Source organism: Zea mays, chromosome 3 (genome assembly GCF_902167145.1).
Source record: "Zea mays cultivar B73 chromosome 3, Zm-B73-REFERENCE-NAM-5.0, whole genome shotgun sequence".
Classification (NCBI taxonomy): Eukaryota; Viridiplantae; Streptophyta; class Magnoliopsida; order Poales; family Poaceae; genus Zea; species Zea mays.
In genome coordinates, this window is record NC_050098.1 from 205,650,941 (window position 1) to 205,664,776 (window position 13,836).

The 13,836-nt window shown below is 46.7% G+C and overlaps 2 protein-coding genes across 6 annotated transcripts; one reads left to right on the forward strand and one right to left on the reverse strand.

Moving 5' to 3' along the window:
* The first annotated feature begins 881 nt into the window (after nucleotides 1–881).
* Nucleotides 882–10,703, forward strand: LOC100192885 (uncharacterized). Of its 4 annotated transcripts, XM_008673870.4 has the most exons (14): nucleotides 882–956; nucleotides 1,056–1,336; nucleotides 1,942–2,331; nucleotides 2,409–2,486; nucleotides 2,601–2,705; nucleotides 4,130–4,221; nucleotides 4,363–4,544; nucleotides 4,631–4,719; nucleotides 6,178–6,252; nucleotides 6,344–6,460; nucleotides 8,417–8,545; nucleotides 8,695–8,814; nucleotides 8,966–9,182; nucleotides 9,313–10,703. In XM_008673870.4, the coding sequence occupies exons 3-14, from the start codon at nucleotides 2,158–2,160 to the stop codon at nucleotides 9,840–9,842; spliced, it is 1,908 nt and encodes a 635-aa protein (XP_008672092.1). In that variant the 5' UTR covers nucleotides 882–956; nucleotides 1,056–1,336; nucleotides 1,942–2,157; the 3' UTR covers nucleotides 9,843–10,703. The 4 variants fall into 4 exon arrangements, with proteins under 4 accessions (XP_008672092.1, XP_020405046.1, XP_020405045.1 ...); XM_020549457.2 differs by having other exon boundaries at nucleotides 931–1,336; nucleotides 2,409–2,521; NM_001138073.2 differs by lacking the exon at nucleotides 882–956 and having other exon boundaries at nucleotides 998–1,336; nucleotides 9,313–10,316.
* Nucleotides 10,704–11,119: 416 nt separating this feature from the next.
* LOC100273184 (BURP domain protein RD22) lies at nucleotides 11,120–13,468 on the reverse strand. 2 transcript variants are annotated; one of them, XM_008674195.2, is made up of 4 exons: nucleotides 13,314–13,468; nucleotides 13,083–13,229; nucleotides 12,714–12,825; nucleotides 11,120–12,582 (listed from the first exon to the last, which is right to left on the reverse strand). In XM_008674195.2, the coding sequence occupies exons 2-4, from the start codon at nucleotides 13,119–13,121 to the stop codon at nucleotides 11,363–11,365; spliced, it is 1,371 nt and encodes a 456-aa protein (XP_008672417.1). In that variant the 5' UTR covers nucleotides 13,122–13,229; nucleotides 13,314–13,468; the 3' UTR covers nucleotides 11,120–11,362. The 2 variants fall into 2 exon arrangements, with proteins under 2 accessions (XP_008672417.1, NP_001141101.1); NM_001147629.1 differs by lacking the exon at nucleotides 13,314–13,468 and having other exon boundaries at nucleotides 11,130–12,582; nucleotides 13,083–13,150.
* Between the last annotated feature and the right edge of the window lie 368 nt (nucleotides 13,469–13,836).

Below are 13,836 nucleotides of genomic sequence, written 5' to 3' on the forward strand. Positions count from 1 at the left end.
TCACAGGGCTAGGCTAGTACATCATCTCACATGAGCACAAGCATCAGGTAAAATTTTTTGTGCAACTCAATCATTGTCGGGCATCAGGTAAATAGCAGCAATGTCACTAGCAAGGTGAAAACCACAAATAATCAGAAACTTTTCCTCAATTAACACTTACTCACTTCGCATTTCAATGACAGGGCTAAACAATCTCAATCATTGCCTGGCACAAGAATAGTTTGAGAATACAAACCTCACAATATTTGGCAATAGTCTCCTTAGCACAATCGACGGCTGCACTCGCCTGGCTGTAAGAACTCATAGCACTTTTTTCCGCCGCCACAGCGGATTCAAGAACATCAAGAGTAGAAACCACATCGTTACCTAAGGAAAATGTGGCGCAATAATCACCATCAACCATACAGGCGGTAGATGAAGCTTTCATTGTGTCACGGGCGGCATCAACGGCCGCGGACAACTTCTGGGAACATAGCTCCACGGCAGGTTCCATGGCAGCCTCCAACTCTGCAAACCCTAGGGTTACCGAAGTAAGAGATCTCACCAGCGTGGTCGGGGCGGCAATGGACAACAATAGCGCAGGTGCGGAGCCTGGTCAGCGGGGGTAGGGCGATGGGAGGAAGGCACCGCACTGCGAGAGGAACATATCCGGGGGAGGAAGGAGCGAGGAAGACGACGACTAGCCGAAGAACACAGACACTGAAGACGAACAGAAGAGAACGATCGCCTCGGGGAGTAACGGCGACCAGGGAGGGAGTAACGGCGCCCAGGTAAGAAACGGCGCGAGGGCACTGGAAGAAAGTGACATGAGCTAATGACCATTACCAGGGTCCGATGCTAAATGTTTAAATTGGCTAGAATTATAATGCCACGAAAGCAATTGCGGCGATGAACGTGCCATGTTTGTGGAAGCCCGCCCTTGGCGGTGCCATGATTGCAAAATTCTCCGGTCCCAGGTGCTCCCTCAACCCTGGCTTCTTTTGGTTCTTCGTTTCATCGCGTCGCCTCCGCCGTTGGTACCCTTCTCATAGCTCCTGTACCTCGTTCCCACGCAGGAGAGGGTGGTTGTGCTAGCTCCAGTGTTGTAGACCTGGACGTCAGGGACTCCAGCCTCACCTTCTTGTGCCCGTCCTCGAGCCTCCACGAGATACTGGGGAAGAGATTAGAGCCGGCCCTAGGTGCGCATGCTGCTGCCTAGATTCATCGCTCGGCCGCTCCACGCTCGTATCAGCCGCCAGCGCCCTGATCCTCCCTCTCCCTGACTCCCTCCTCACGTTCTCCGCACGGCTAGATCTGCACCTGTTCATTCCTCTCCAGTCCCTAGCGAGAGATTCAGGTAAGGAGTATTTACTTATTTTAGTACAATATTGGTTTTGGTCAAGATTAGAGACTAGACACTGGTTTTGAAACTATTGTATTATTATTTTTTATTACTTCAGATTCAGTTTTTGATTGTTTTTATGGGGCCCTCATTTACTCTCAGTCTCATTACTAATTTGTGCCTGCATAGCAATAATACATCAACCGAGTCCCTAATGTCTAACATAATATGATATTCAATCAGCCTTTCTCAATCCTCATAGTTCATACCCTCATGTTCCAGACTCCAGTTCCTAGCTTCAAAAAGTGAAGCAAATGTAGTGCCTATATGGTCTATAGTATCAGTGTTTCTGTAAAATAAAGGAGAAATTTTGGGATATTTGTTTATAAAGGACTGCATCTAAAATAGATGCATGTTTCTATGCGGTATGGTTTGTGAAACATTTCCTGAGATGCACATATAGTTATGGGTTATTGTATTGTTCTGATTCTGTAAAGTGTCCAATGGTTCACTGTATCTGTGTGAACAGGTGAAACGTGAAGAGCAACTTGAGTATGCCCAAAGTATCATTTCAGGACTGAAGAGAAATGCTAACCTTCCCCGATTCCCCCCTCTTGCAGTCTCGCTTGGCAACCGGCGCCGCCGAAGCCGACAAGGGAGGCACGTGCGCCCAGCGAACACCAAGCTCAAGGTGGGTGATCGTACTGGCGAACCGCTGCAGCGGCGGCAGGAGCTTGCGTGGCCTGGGCGGAATGAGCCGATTGAGGCGTCTATTGGCTGTGCTTGTTGGCCGATTCTAGGTTACCTGCAGTCCGCGAATTCTGAGCTCTTACTCCATGGCGCCCTCGTCTGCGGAGGCTGACTCGGCGGTGTCCTCCAGCGGCCGTCTCCTCGTGCTCTACGCGTCACAAACTGGGAACGCCATGGACGCCGCAGAGCGTGTGGGCCGCGAGGCAGAACGTGGCGGCTGCCCGGCCGTCGACGTGCTCTCCATGGACAGCTTCGATCCCGTGAGCTCCAAAACCTAGAGCCCTCAGCCACACAACCCGTGCATGTGCGAACTTGACGCCTTTGTGTGTTCGTGCAGAGTCGCTTGCCGAGCGAGCGGTTCGTGGTATTTGTCGTGTCCACCACGGGGCAGGGCGACCCCCCAGATTCCATGAAGGTCTGGACATTTTGATCTACTAGATAATTTCCAAGGTCTGGACATTTTGATCCACTAGATAATTTCCAGTCGTCTGGATTGCTTATTGGGATTTTGGGTTGTATGTTGCGACAGGGGTTTTGGAGATATATGCTTCGGAAGGATTTGGATAGACAATGGCTTGAGGGGATCCATCATGCAGTGTTTGGACTCGGGGATTCAGGCTACCAGAAGTACAATGTGAGACTTTTTTCTGGGTAATTGAGCTTGCTAATAATTATTATATGCTGCCATCAGTACAAAAACACTCACTCACACACTCACAAAGACAACCCAAAGCAGAAAGCTACATCTGACTCAGTGTTCCAACACTCGATTCTTCCCTTCTCTTCTCTTTCTCTTCCTCTCTCCTTCTCCATCTCCGGCGGCTTAGAAGAAATTATGGGCAGGCAGGCAGGCCAAGCAGTGGTGACGGGAGAGATGGCATCGAGGTGGAGGCGAAACCGCCGGAGCAGACGGTGGCGGCGGTGGTCAGGCTAGGTTGGTGCGGGGGCGAGCATGGCCATGACGGCGGTGGAGGGAGGGGAAGGAGGAGGTCGCTGCTGGTGCTGTAGGCAGCGGGAGGAGGAAGATGTGAAAAAAATTGAGTGTGGAAGAGCTCAAAACACTCAAGTGAGCGGTAGACACATTCATTCAGAAAATCCTCTAAAAAGTAGATTTGTTGTAATAATTGCAGTTAATTGCCTACATTTTAGCGACTTATTGCCAGAAGCACATTCCGCGCCATGCATCTTTAAGAAAAAGTATATGGTGATAATGACATATACTGCTTAGGAGGTGTTTGAATGCACTAGAGCTAATAGTTAGTGGCTAAAATTAGCTATAGACATCTAAACACCCTCCAACTATTAGCTATTTTTAGTAAATTAGTTAATAGTTAGAGCATCTCCAAGAGACCCTTTATTTTTGACTCTATATTTGACTCTCTATTTATCTTTTCATAAAGATTATACTTTATATATAGCATTTCACTCCAACAGACTATCTATCTATTTTGGCTAGTCAGTGTCTATTCAAGTTTGGCTAGTGAGGGAACCAATTTAGAGAGTCAGATAGCTTGACGAGTCAGATAGCTAGTATGTTGGAGAGTTATTTTACTGTTGTTTAGCCAAAATTTGGCTTGATGAGCCATTTAGCTAGTCTCTTGCAGATGCTCTTAGCTAGCTAATTCTACTAACAATTTTTTAGCCAACTAATTATTAGCTCTAGTGCATTTAAACACCCTCTTAGTAACTCTCTTCCCTTTGTGCTTTGGGTGGTTGCGACAAATACACCATATTTTGGGTGTGATATAAAGCTGTTTTTCAGTCCTAGTACTACTCAGGTGAACACTTGTAAACTGAAGCTTGTATGTTGTTAAGTTCTAATATAGCCACTGTAGCAGCGTCAGATAACATTTGCATGTACCTCAATAGTCAATACGACATTGTAACTTTCCCTTTTGTATATTATAAACATACATTCTGCTGTATACTTTACTGTATTTATATATTATTTCAATCAAACCGATGCTGTAAGCTTGTAATCTGCTTCTCATAAATCAGACTTTTTGCAATGGTCCTCTTGTTTCTGTTTGCCCTTAATTAGTGCGTTTACTACTGCAGTTTGCTGCAAAGAAGCTTGATAGAAGGCTTTTACATCTTGGTGCAGAACCAGTTCTAGAGATAGGTCTTGGAGATGACCAACACCCTTCAGGGTATGTTTTTAATATTTCACTTGCATTGTGTAAGACTGTAAGTATTGTGACACTGTGGTTGTAAAATTTGCACATTATTATTTTCCTTTCCTTAGAAGCATTTCTCAAGTTTAATGGATTTTCTTCGTTATGCAACTTCAGATATGAAGGGGCTTTAGATCCTTGGTTGCTATCTATGTGGAAGTCTCTGAATGAAATTAATCCGTCACTCTTACCTAGAGTGTCTGATATCAATGATCCTAATTTGAGTTTTTTGGGGGATCCAAAAGTTCATGTCATTTATTACTCTTCCAATGAAGTTACACAAGATCCTATACTTTTGGGTATGAATGATGAACTGGGTATTATTTACTGCTATGCTCCATTTTGCAGTATCCGTTCATGATTTTATCTATTGTATAATCCACAGATTCCAATAAAATAATAAGTAGCGCAAGATCAATGTCCCCTGCCCTACGGTTCCATGCTGATGGAGAGCCACCTTACATGCTTCAAATGGTATGTAATATGCTCTTTAGACAGCTTGAACTTGAATCATTGTTATCTCTATCCTTGTTTCATATCTAAATTAGTTTTCCTTTGCTTTGAAACCATAATAATTACAGCTTGCTGAACATTGCTAGTCATGTATATTATTTAAATTTTATTCCTATGTTACTAAAAAACTATTATCTGGACTCTAGAGTAATCACAAAATTCATTTTTGACAAAGGCGCATGCCTTCCAAATAGGGATCTCAATGAGCCAAGCTCAAGCAAACTTACCTGCTTATTTCTTGAGCTGGCCATGTTCTCGAGCTGATCCTGAGCAAGATCCCGCTCAATCTTGCAGTGGAGCTCGGGCTTAACTCAGAAAAGCTTGCCACCAGCATCTACATTGGCATCAAGGTGATGGTCATGGGGAGGATGGAAGACATGATCCAAAACGAGATATTCAGAGTTCAATGATATAACAAGGGGTGCTTTAAAAACCGCTCCAGTGGATGTATCAAAGGAAAAGCACAAAGTAGCAAATTCGAGAAATGGTAATCTGTGTTGAGGTCTTGAGGAGCTCAACCCGGATATCATGGGGTCAAGCGTGGCAGTGCAGTACATTTCTAGCTGCAAAGGGGACGGTTAGGACTTAAGAGGAGAGAGACATGACGGTTTATGGCAGAGGGTATTGGAATGGAGAGTGAGGAATGTGGTGATCTGCTTGTCGCTGGTAGGGGTGGTAATGGGCTCTAAATTTTACACTATAAAATTTAAGGACCAGATCAGATTAGCATCAGGCTCTATTTCTATTCATTTTTGAACTAAAAATAGTTAAGGGCTCAAATAAATTATGAAGAGACATTTGGATCGTGATCCATTACCACCCCTAGTCACTGGCCAGTGACTAAAGGCAGCACTCACTGTGTCACTGGTAAGAAACAGCACTAGGGTAGGGATAGAATCGGTGACACAGGAGTGGGCTCTGTTGTCTGCTAGTCCGATAGTTGCTTGGTCCTTGGGCCTTCATTGACTGCTTTTAAGTTTGAAAGGAGATAAACATGCTAGAAAATCAATTGACACGAGCTCCATCAAGCTACTTGATATTGCTCAATAAGAGCTCACTAGCTTTGGCCTGAGCTCAAAGTTCGCTTGATTTCCTGTTGAGCCGAGCTCGAATCAAGCCTGCAACGAGCTAGCTAATAACAATCTTTTTAGTTCTGAGGTCAGCTTGATGTTAGACATTATAGATTGATAGATTTTTGCCCCGGTAGGTCTTATTGGCGTTTCAAGATGTTTACAAGGGTGAAATAAAGTCAAACCTAACTAACTAGTGGATACTGGATGCCAATTTTTAAAGACTAGTTGGACAAACAACAAGCTTGGTGAAAATGATGGTTCATCTGTTATGCTAATGTATCATGATTTGCCATTATTCTCTTTATTGTTGCTGTTGCTAATGAATTAATGATATTGAACACCCTAGGTAAAAAAACAGTGTTTGACTAAGGAGGGTACTGATAGAGATGTTCGCCACTTTGAATTGGAAGATCCATCTTCGGTATGTCATTTATACTACACTGTAATTTTCTCATGAACATGAAATATGATACTTCAGAGATGGGAAGATAATTGCATATTTCTCATGTTAGGCCATGGCCATCAACTATAAAATTGGTGATGCTCTTGAAATTCTACCAAGTCAAAATCCATCAGCTGTTGATGCCTTCATTGAACGCTGTAACTTGGATCCAGATTGTTACATAACGGTATGCAATTCTATTTTCTTCTGTATAAAGTATATAGTTTTTTTTTCTCTCGAACACGCGGGAGAACCACACATCATTATATTAAGAAGTCAGGAAAAGGTATAGAAAAGACCAAATACAAGGTGCCCAGAAAGCACCCAAGAAAAGGAAAAAAGAGAGTACACACCCAAATCTAACAAAAAATAAACCAAAAAGCCAAACTACTGCTAAACACTCCTAAGAGCAGCAACCCCAGCAAGGCCCCATAATAAGGTCTCTTCATGGATAGACAACAAGATTGCGTTGATGTTTGGGGATGCATTATCAAACACACAAGCATTTCTATGCTTCCAAATTTGCCAGGCTACTAAACTCACAATAGAGTTAAAACATTTTTTTCTTTTGCTTAGGCACATTTCTTTTTGCCTCTCCCCACCATTCCTGGAACACTGCTGCATCAGACGTGGGAGTAAGATGTTGCAGTTCCAACCTACTTAGAGTTCTAAACCATACATCCCTCGGAAAGACACAAGCCACCAGAATATGTTGCACTGTCTCATCCTGCTGGTCACACAGGGGACATCTATCCGGGTGATCCATTCCACGACGAGCCAGCCGATCAGCCGTCCAACATCGGTTGAGAGATGCCAGCCAAATAAAATACTTGCATCGTGGAGGAGCCAAGTCTTTCATATTCTTTTGACCGGCTCAAAAGGTTGTTTCACCACCATGGAAGAGCTTATAAGCAGAATTGGCCGAATACAACCACGAGTAAGAAGGCAGCCACCGGTGCTGGTCCTCAACATTTGGCTGCAGCTGCACCTCTTGGATTAAATCCCAGACCAACGAGAACTCAAACAGCACCTGCGCCGGAAGGCTCCCAGAGAGATCATGCACCCATCCGTTTGCTGTTAAGGCTCCTTGGACTGATCTGCTCTTCCTAGTTCTCATGGAAACACGATTTGCTAGAGCAGGAGCAATCTGTAACAAAGACTGGACATGTATCCATTTATCTGTCCAGAAGAGAGTGTTTGCCCAATTTCCAACAATAGAACAAAAAGAGGCTGCGAAGAGGGCTGTACCAAATCTGTGTACCTTTATTTCAAAATCAGCCCAAGGCCTATCTGGTTCAGTTTTCTGGAGCCAAAGCCATCTCAAATTTGAAGACCAACCCATCACTTCCAAATTATAATAGTTATCCACTTGTAACTGTGTTTTTGGTATCCTGATACATCAACTTTCTTTATTTTCCAATACTTGTCATATCCCCACACCCCATTAGTGTAGCTGTAAATACGGCTGGCTTAACAACATTTTTGTTTTACAAGCAGTTTATCAGATGGTTTAGACAATTGCACCTTTCTTTCCTGAAATGATAAGTTTATCTGGTAGAATGGATAATTAGGATCAGTTTGGTAAAGCTCTAATACAACATCCTTTCGCTCTAGTTCCTGCTCCCAGTCGCTCTAGGTTCCTGCATAAACCGTTTGGTAGAGCTTCTCATTGCTCCATGTCAGGCGACGGCAGAGTCAGCATGTGGTTGGGCCAGGGTTGGTGTAGGCGAATTGAACTCACATGGATCGAGGTTGCCCTCTGGCCAGTTGTGCTCTTCCAGGAATCAAGGTCAGCCAGTTGTGAATTGGCGGAGAAAGGCAGAGGGGGAGGTGGGCGGTGAGGGAGGCAAGGCGAGTGGCGGGGAGGCGGAAGGGCGGCGGCCGGTGGGGTAGTGGACAAATACGGTGGGAGTGGAGCAGAGTGTGGGGAGCGGATTTTTTCTGCTCTCCACCAGCAGTGCAAAACAGTTGAAGTGCTTCATGTGCGGAGCGGGCGGTAGCACTGGCTTTTGGCAGCACTCCGCGTGAATCTTGCGGACCGGAGCTTTGGCAAACTGGCCCTTAGACTTGCATTTTTGTTATCTTCTCGTCTGTTGCAAGTATCTAGTTAACTAATGAGAAAAATGTCCTTTTGCCTGCTCAGATTCGAGTGAGAAGTGGGGATAAAGTTTTCAAGGGTTCAGTTGAGCAGATGGACCGCATCAAATTAAGAACCTTTGTTGCTTTGACAATGGATGTCGTGTCAGCTTCCCCTCGGCGATATTTCTTTGAGGCAAGAACCAATATTTTGAATTAATCTTATAACCTCTTTTCTTTTCTTATGATGTCACATGTTTATATCTACGCGTCTGATGTGATGTCTAACTAATATTTGTCATGCCAAGCTGCGAATGCTCACATAACTCCAATGTTCTTTGGTAGGTCATGAGCTTTTTTGCAACAAGTGAACGTGAAAAGGAGAGGCTTCAGTATTTTGCTTCACCAGAAGGAAGAGATGATCTTTACCAGTACAATCAGAAGGAGAGTAGGACTGTTCTAGAGGTGAGGAAGGCTTCACTGAATCTTTTCATAACAACATTGTTTCCATAGATGGCTTGCCATGCAGAATAACTTTTGGTAGTAATATTCCCATTTTTCTCTTCAGTTAATTTCCATGGTTCACAGTAGTTACATGATATAGTGTCATTTTTAGGTGTTGGAGGATTTTCCTTCAGTGCAAATGCCTTTTGAATGGCTGGTGCAACTAACGCCTCCACTGAAGAAAAGAGCCTTTTCTATCTCATCATCCCCACTGGCACACCCAAACCAAATCCATTTGACCGTTAGCGTCGTAGCATGGGTTACTCCATTCAAGAGAACCCGGCGTGGACTCTGCTCTACATGGTTGGCCGGGCTCAATCCAAATAAAGGTATGTTCTGCTTCATTTAGCTGCAATTAGTATCCTCTCTTCTTAACTTCAGTTAGCTGTTGTAGCTACGCTGCTCAGTACTGACCAGAACACAACCATCTACCCTCTCTCACATTATGCTTGTGTGCAGGCAATCTTATCCCGTGTTGGATACACCAAGGGTCCCTGCCTCCTCCACGTCCATTGGTTCCTCTCGTGTTGATTGGACCAGGAACAGGGTGTGCACCATTCCGTGCATTTGTGGAGGAAAGGGCTGCACAGGCTGCAGCTGAACCAACAGCCCCGGTTCTGTTCTTCTTCGGCTGTAGAAACCAAGAAAACGATTTTCTATACAAGGATTTCTGGCTAACTCATGCGCAGGATGAGGGGGTGTTGTCCTCGAAAAGGGGCGGTGGTTTCTTCGTCGCTTTTTCCCGGGATCAGCCGCAAAAGGTCTACGTGCAACATAAGATAATGGAACAGAGTTCAAGAGTGTGGAACTTATTACTGTCCGATGCAGTGATCTACATTGCAGGCTCTTCGACGAAAATGCCTGCCGATGTTACAGCTGCGCTAGAGGAGGTTATTTGTAAAGAAGGTGGTGTCAAGCAAGCGGATGCTTCGAAATGGCTCAGGGATCTAGAAAGGGCTGGTAGACTTAACATCGAGACATGGTCATAGTTGTGATGGGCAAGAATAGAGATGGCAATGGGTACCCGCGACCCAATACCCGATGGGTATTTACTCCATTAGGGTATGTATGTGGGCTAAATATTCTACCCGTGGGTCTGTTATTGGGCAAAAATCTTCACCCAATGGGTAAACGGGTATTAGAACGTTCCGCCTTCACCCATACCCGTTAACCCGTGGGTATAAAATACCCAATATAAACTTAGTCCAAGCATGAACTTTGACTTTAGTCATCCATCTTTTTTACTCTTTAACAACCTTTTAGGCCATAATGTCATAGAAGGCTTAACGACAATTTAATGAACATGTAATGGGACATGTAATGTGCTATGTAGTACTATCCTAGTGTTACTACTTTATCCAATTATCTTTGGTGTGTTGAATGGATGGTTAAATGATTCTAGAAATTTTGTAATGGTATTTAGATGTTGACATTTGTATCATATAACATTTTGATAGATGTTTAGCTTTTATGGGTACGGGTGACCTGATGGGTGACCCATACCCACATGGGTATGGGTATGGGGGTAAATCCATACCCGCCAGTGTATATGGGTGACCCGATGGGGTTATTTTTGTGTTGTGGGTATGGGTATGGGGTAGTAATACCCGGTGGGTATTTACCCATTGCCATCTCTAGGCAAGAAAGTACATATTATCCATGTTTGCTGAATATGGAACCAGTGAGAATTTCATTTCACTGTAAATCAAAGGCATTGGAAATGTGGAAACATGTAGATGTTAAAGCATCCAATACGGAGAAATAGTTGGAGGATGATCTAAAGTTTCCTCATTTAGCCCTCTGTACGAAACACCATTTCATTTGATTAAGTGAGAACAGTAATTACATCAGCTTTTGTTGCATCTGACTGTTAGTGTGCATTCAACTCGTCTAGCCCTGTTTCAGTTCAGTTAACGAACTTTTGATGACTTCGGAACTATTATTTTGTACTTAGTGCTCACTCTGGAATTTTACTAATCGTATCAAACCAGTGTAGTACTATTTCAAATTAAAATTCGTTTTAGGCTTTTAATGAATTCATACAATTGATGTATATGTTTTGTATATGTGTTTAGATCGATTTAGAATGGAGGGAGTATCGTATTGGTAGTGCTATCGTGCTATGTTGGCATGCCTAATAACAGGTGACTGAGTTCATATGTCTGCTTAGTCTTCTAAACGAACGTAAGGGATCAAGGTTTCATCTACACAACTAGAGATGTTAGATCTGAGATAAAGAACATGTACACACCAGATATTCCTAGGCTGAGAGCAGTAACCATAAAGAGGTTGTCTGTTTATTTAAAACTATACAACAGAATTAAGCAGGTGGGTTGATACTTGCTGAGCTGGCTACACCATATCCATACAAGCATCAAGTACTGGAAACATAAGCAAACTCGTGATACCTCGGTATAATAATAATATGACAGTATGCCTAGAGGCCACTGGAACATAACAAATCACTCCAGGCGGCGCGACGCGAGCAAACGGCGGCCATCCAGCAGACTCAGCCGCTGCGGGTCCAGACGACGTGGTCCTGCGGCAGGAAGTGGCAGACCGGCACGGTGCCGGGCTTCACGTTGAGCACCTGGAAGGCGACGTGCTTGGGGTTCCAGCCGGACGTGTCGGCGTGGCACACCGCGACAGCGTCCACGGCCGTGCCGTCCCTGCCGAGCATCGACACAGAGTACGCCCGCGTCTGCGGCGTCAGGTGGCACGCGAACACGGCGTACGCGTACGGCTCCGCGTGGCAGGCCACGACCCGGCCGTCGTCGTCGGTGCCGCCGGCAGCGCGCTCCACGCCGGTCACCGTGTACTCCTGCTTCGGCGATCCCTCCTTCGCCACGACGGTCGACACGGCCCTCACGTGCCTGGTCCCGAGGCTGGCGGTGGCGAAGTCCACCATGGACTCCAGCGACGTGGCGCACGCCTTCTTCTCGCCCTTGGCCGCGGGCGCCTCGCAGTCGCGCAGCGTCTGCGCCATCTCCGCCGCCTCGACGGAGTCCGGGTCCACCGAGAGGCGGGCGAGGATCTCGGGCACCTTCTGTGAGGAGAACGGGATGGCCTCGGCCTCGCTCCGCGGGAGGAACTTGGTGCCGGTCGTCCCGGTGCTGGCGAACTGGACGGTCATCTTCTTACCGGGCCGGAGGTCCGTCTCCTGGAAGAAGAGCGCCACGCTGGGGTCGTCGTGCAGCTGCGTCTCCGACGCGGCGTACGTGTAGATGAAAGGGGAGACGTTGACGTGGACGGGCTTCTTTCCCGGGTTCACGTGAACGCCAACCCCGCCCTTGCCAACGCCGACCGTGGTGCCGCCCGGCTTGCCGTGCCCGGGATTGACGCCCACGCCCACGCCGCCTTTGCCAACGCCAACGGTTGTACCGGCACCACCGGCCGGTTTGCCGGGATTGACGTTGACGCCCACTCCGCCCTTGCCGACGCCGACCGTTGTGCCACCGGGCTTGCCGGGGTTGACGTTAACGCCAACGCCACCCTTTCCGACGCCAACGGTGGTGCCGCCGGGCTTTCCGTATCCCGGGTTGACGTTAACGCCGACTCCGCCCTTCCCGACGCCAACCGTCGTGCCGCCGGGCTTGCCGCTCCTGCCAGGGTTAACGTTGACGCCGACGCCGCCCTTGCCTACGTCAACCGTCGTACCCCCGGGCTTACCGTGCCCAGCATCGACGTGAACACCGCCCCAGCCGACGTTGACGGTCGTGCCGCCGCCGGCTGCGAACAAGCAGGGAATTGAAGAGGTGGCGTTGGCACGTATGTTTGTATGATGGGACAGGCACATGCCTATACGAAGTATCTTATCTACTGATGATTTGATGAAGGTCTGGAGCTGTCTGTTGTTATACCTGGAGCGGCGTCGAGGAGTTGGGAGAGGGAGGTCGGCATGGGAGTGTTGGGAAGAGCAGACTTCCAGTACTGATCCGGAGCACGAGCTGCATGGCTTCCTACCGATGCAACCTGCATGCAAACCACAAGAGTTATCCTTGCATCAGAGGTCGTCTACCTTATGTCAATACTAAGGTGTAAAGAATGTTAACATCTCTGAAACTGCTTCCATATACAATAACAATAGAAAAACCATACAAGTAGCAATCATACAACTTCATATATGTTAAGCTGAATCTTTTCAAATCCACATGTAAAGGCTGATGAAGCAAATCATGTGAGAAAAAGGTGCACAAGATGCATGAGCTGCGTGGCAGTGACTGACTGACCAATAGGAAGCCAAGTAGGCCGGCAATGAGCCTCTCCATGGAAGCCAAAGATGGCCAATGAGCGCGAGCTGATAGATGTTCCCAGTGAAAGGAGAGAGCGAGCGATGCAGTTGCAGACGATGGCCGTGCAGCAGGTGGCACTTGCCACTATTTATAACCAAAAGCAGGGAGTAAGTAGATTGGGAGTTGAGAGAATTAATTGGCATGAAAGGAGAGGGATCAATAATTCACCGCTGCTGCTCAGCTCTGAGGTACAGACAGCAGTTGCGGTAATAGAGTGCCACCACCGAACCACGCCGGGATCGGCCGGCTCCAAGGATTGCTCGGCGCTCGGCGGTCAGCAGGCACGTACAGTGGTAGCGGTATGGGCAGTAGAGAGCCGTAGCGAGACAAGACGACCGGGGCGGCCATGGGCCATGGCCCATATGGAACTGTATCGCGGCAACTCAACTGTCCCCCACCTGAGTGACTGGCTGATGCGTTATTGAATGCCCGTCACTGTCCCAAGCCGATGGGCGACGGCACCGGCCCAGCCTGCTCGCGTGCCGCGCGGCGAAGACGGTTGCGCTGGGAAACCACCTGCTAGCGACCGGCGGACAGCAGGTCCGCTGGGGTTCTACGAGCTAAACCAAAATTACTAAGGCAAGAGATCTAGCTTTTTTTTTATAAGAATGCAGTTTCTATTCCAATTTCTAGAAACTGGTTTTAGAAAAAAAACTAATTAATGGTGTTTGAAGCCAATCAATTTTCATAA

Bases quoted from the DNA above. Each gene is read 5' to 3' on its own strand.
- LOC100273184 (XM_008674195.2), bottom strand. From the start codon at position 13,121: ATGGAGAGGCTCATTGCCGGCCTACTTGGCTTCCTATTG. The intron at 12,826-13,082 runs GTCAGTCAGTCA...GTTTGCATGCAG, and splicing joins GCCTACTTGGCTTCCTATTG to GTTGCATCGGTAGGAAGCCA. The intron at 12,583-12,713 runs GTATAACAACAG...GCTTGTTCGCAG, and splicing joins ACTCCTCGACGCCGCTCCAG to CCGGCGGCGGCACGACCGTC.
- LOC100192885 (XM_008673870.4), top strand. From the start codon at position 2,158: ATGGCGCCCTCGTCTGCGGAGGCTGACTCGGCGGTGTCCTCCAGCGGC. The intron at 8,815-8,965 runs GTGAGGAAGGCT...TGTCATTTTTAG, and splicing joins AGAGTAGGACTGTTCTAGAG to GTGTTGGAGGATTTTCCTTC. The intron at 9,183-9,312 runs GTATGTTCTGCT...GCTTGTGTGCAG, and splicing joins CGGGCTCAATCCAAATAAAG to GCAATCTTATCCCGTGTTGG.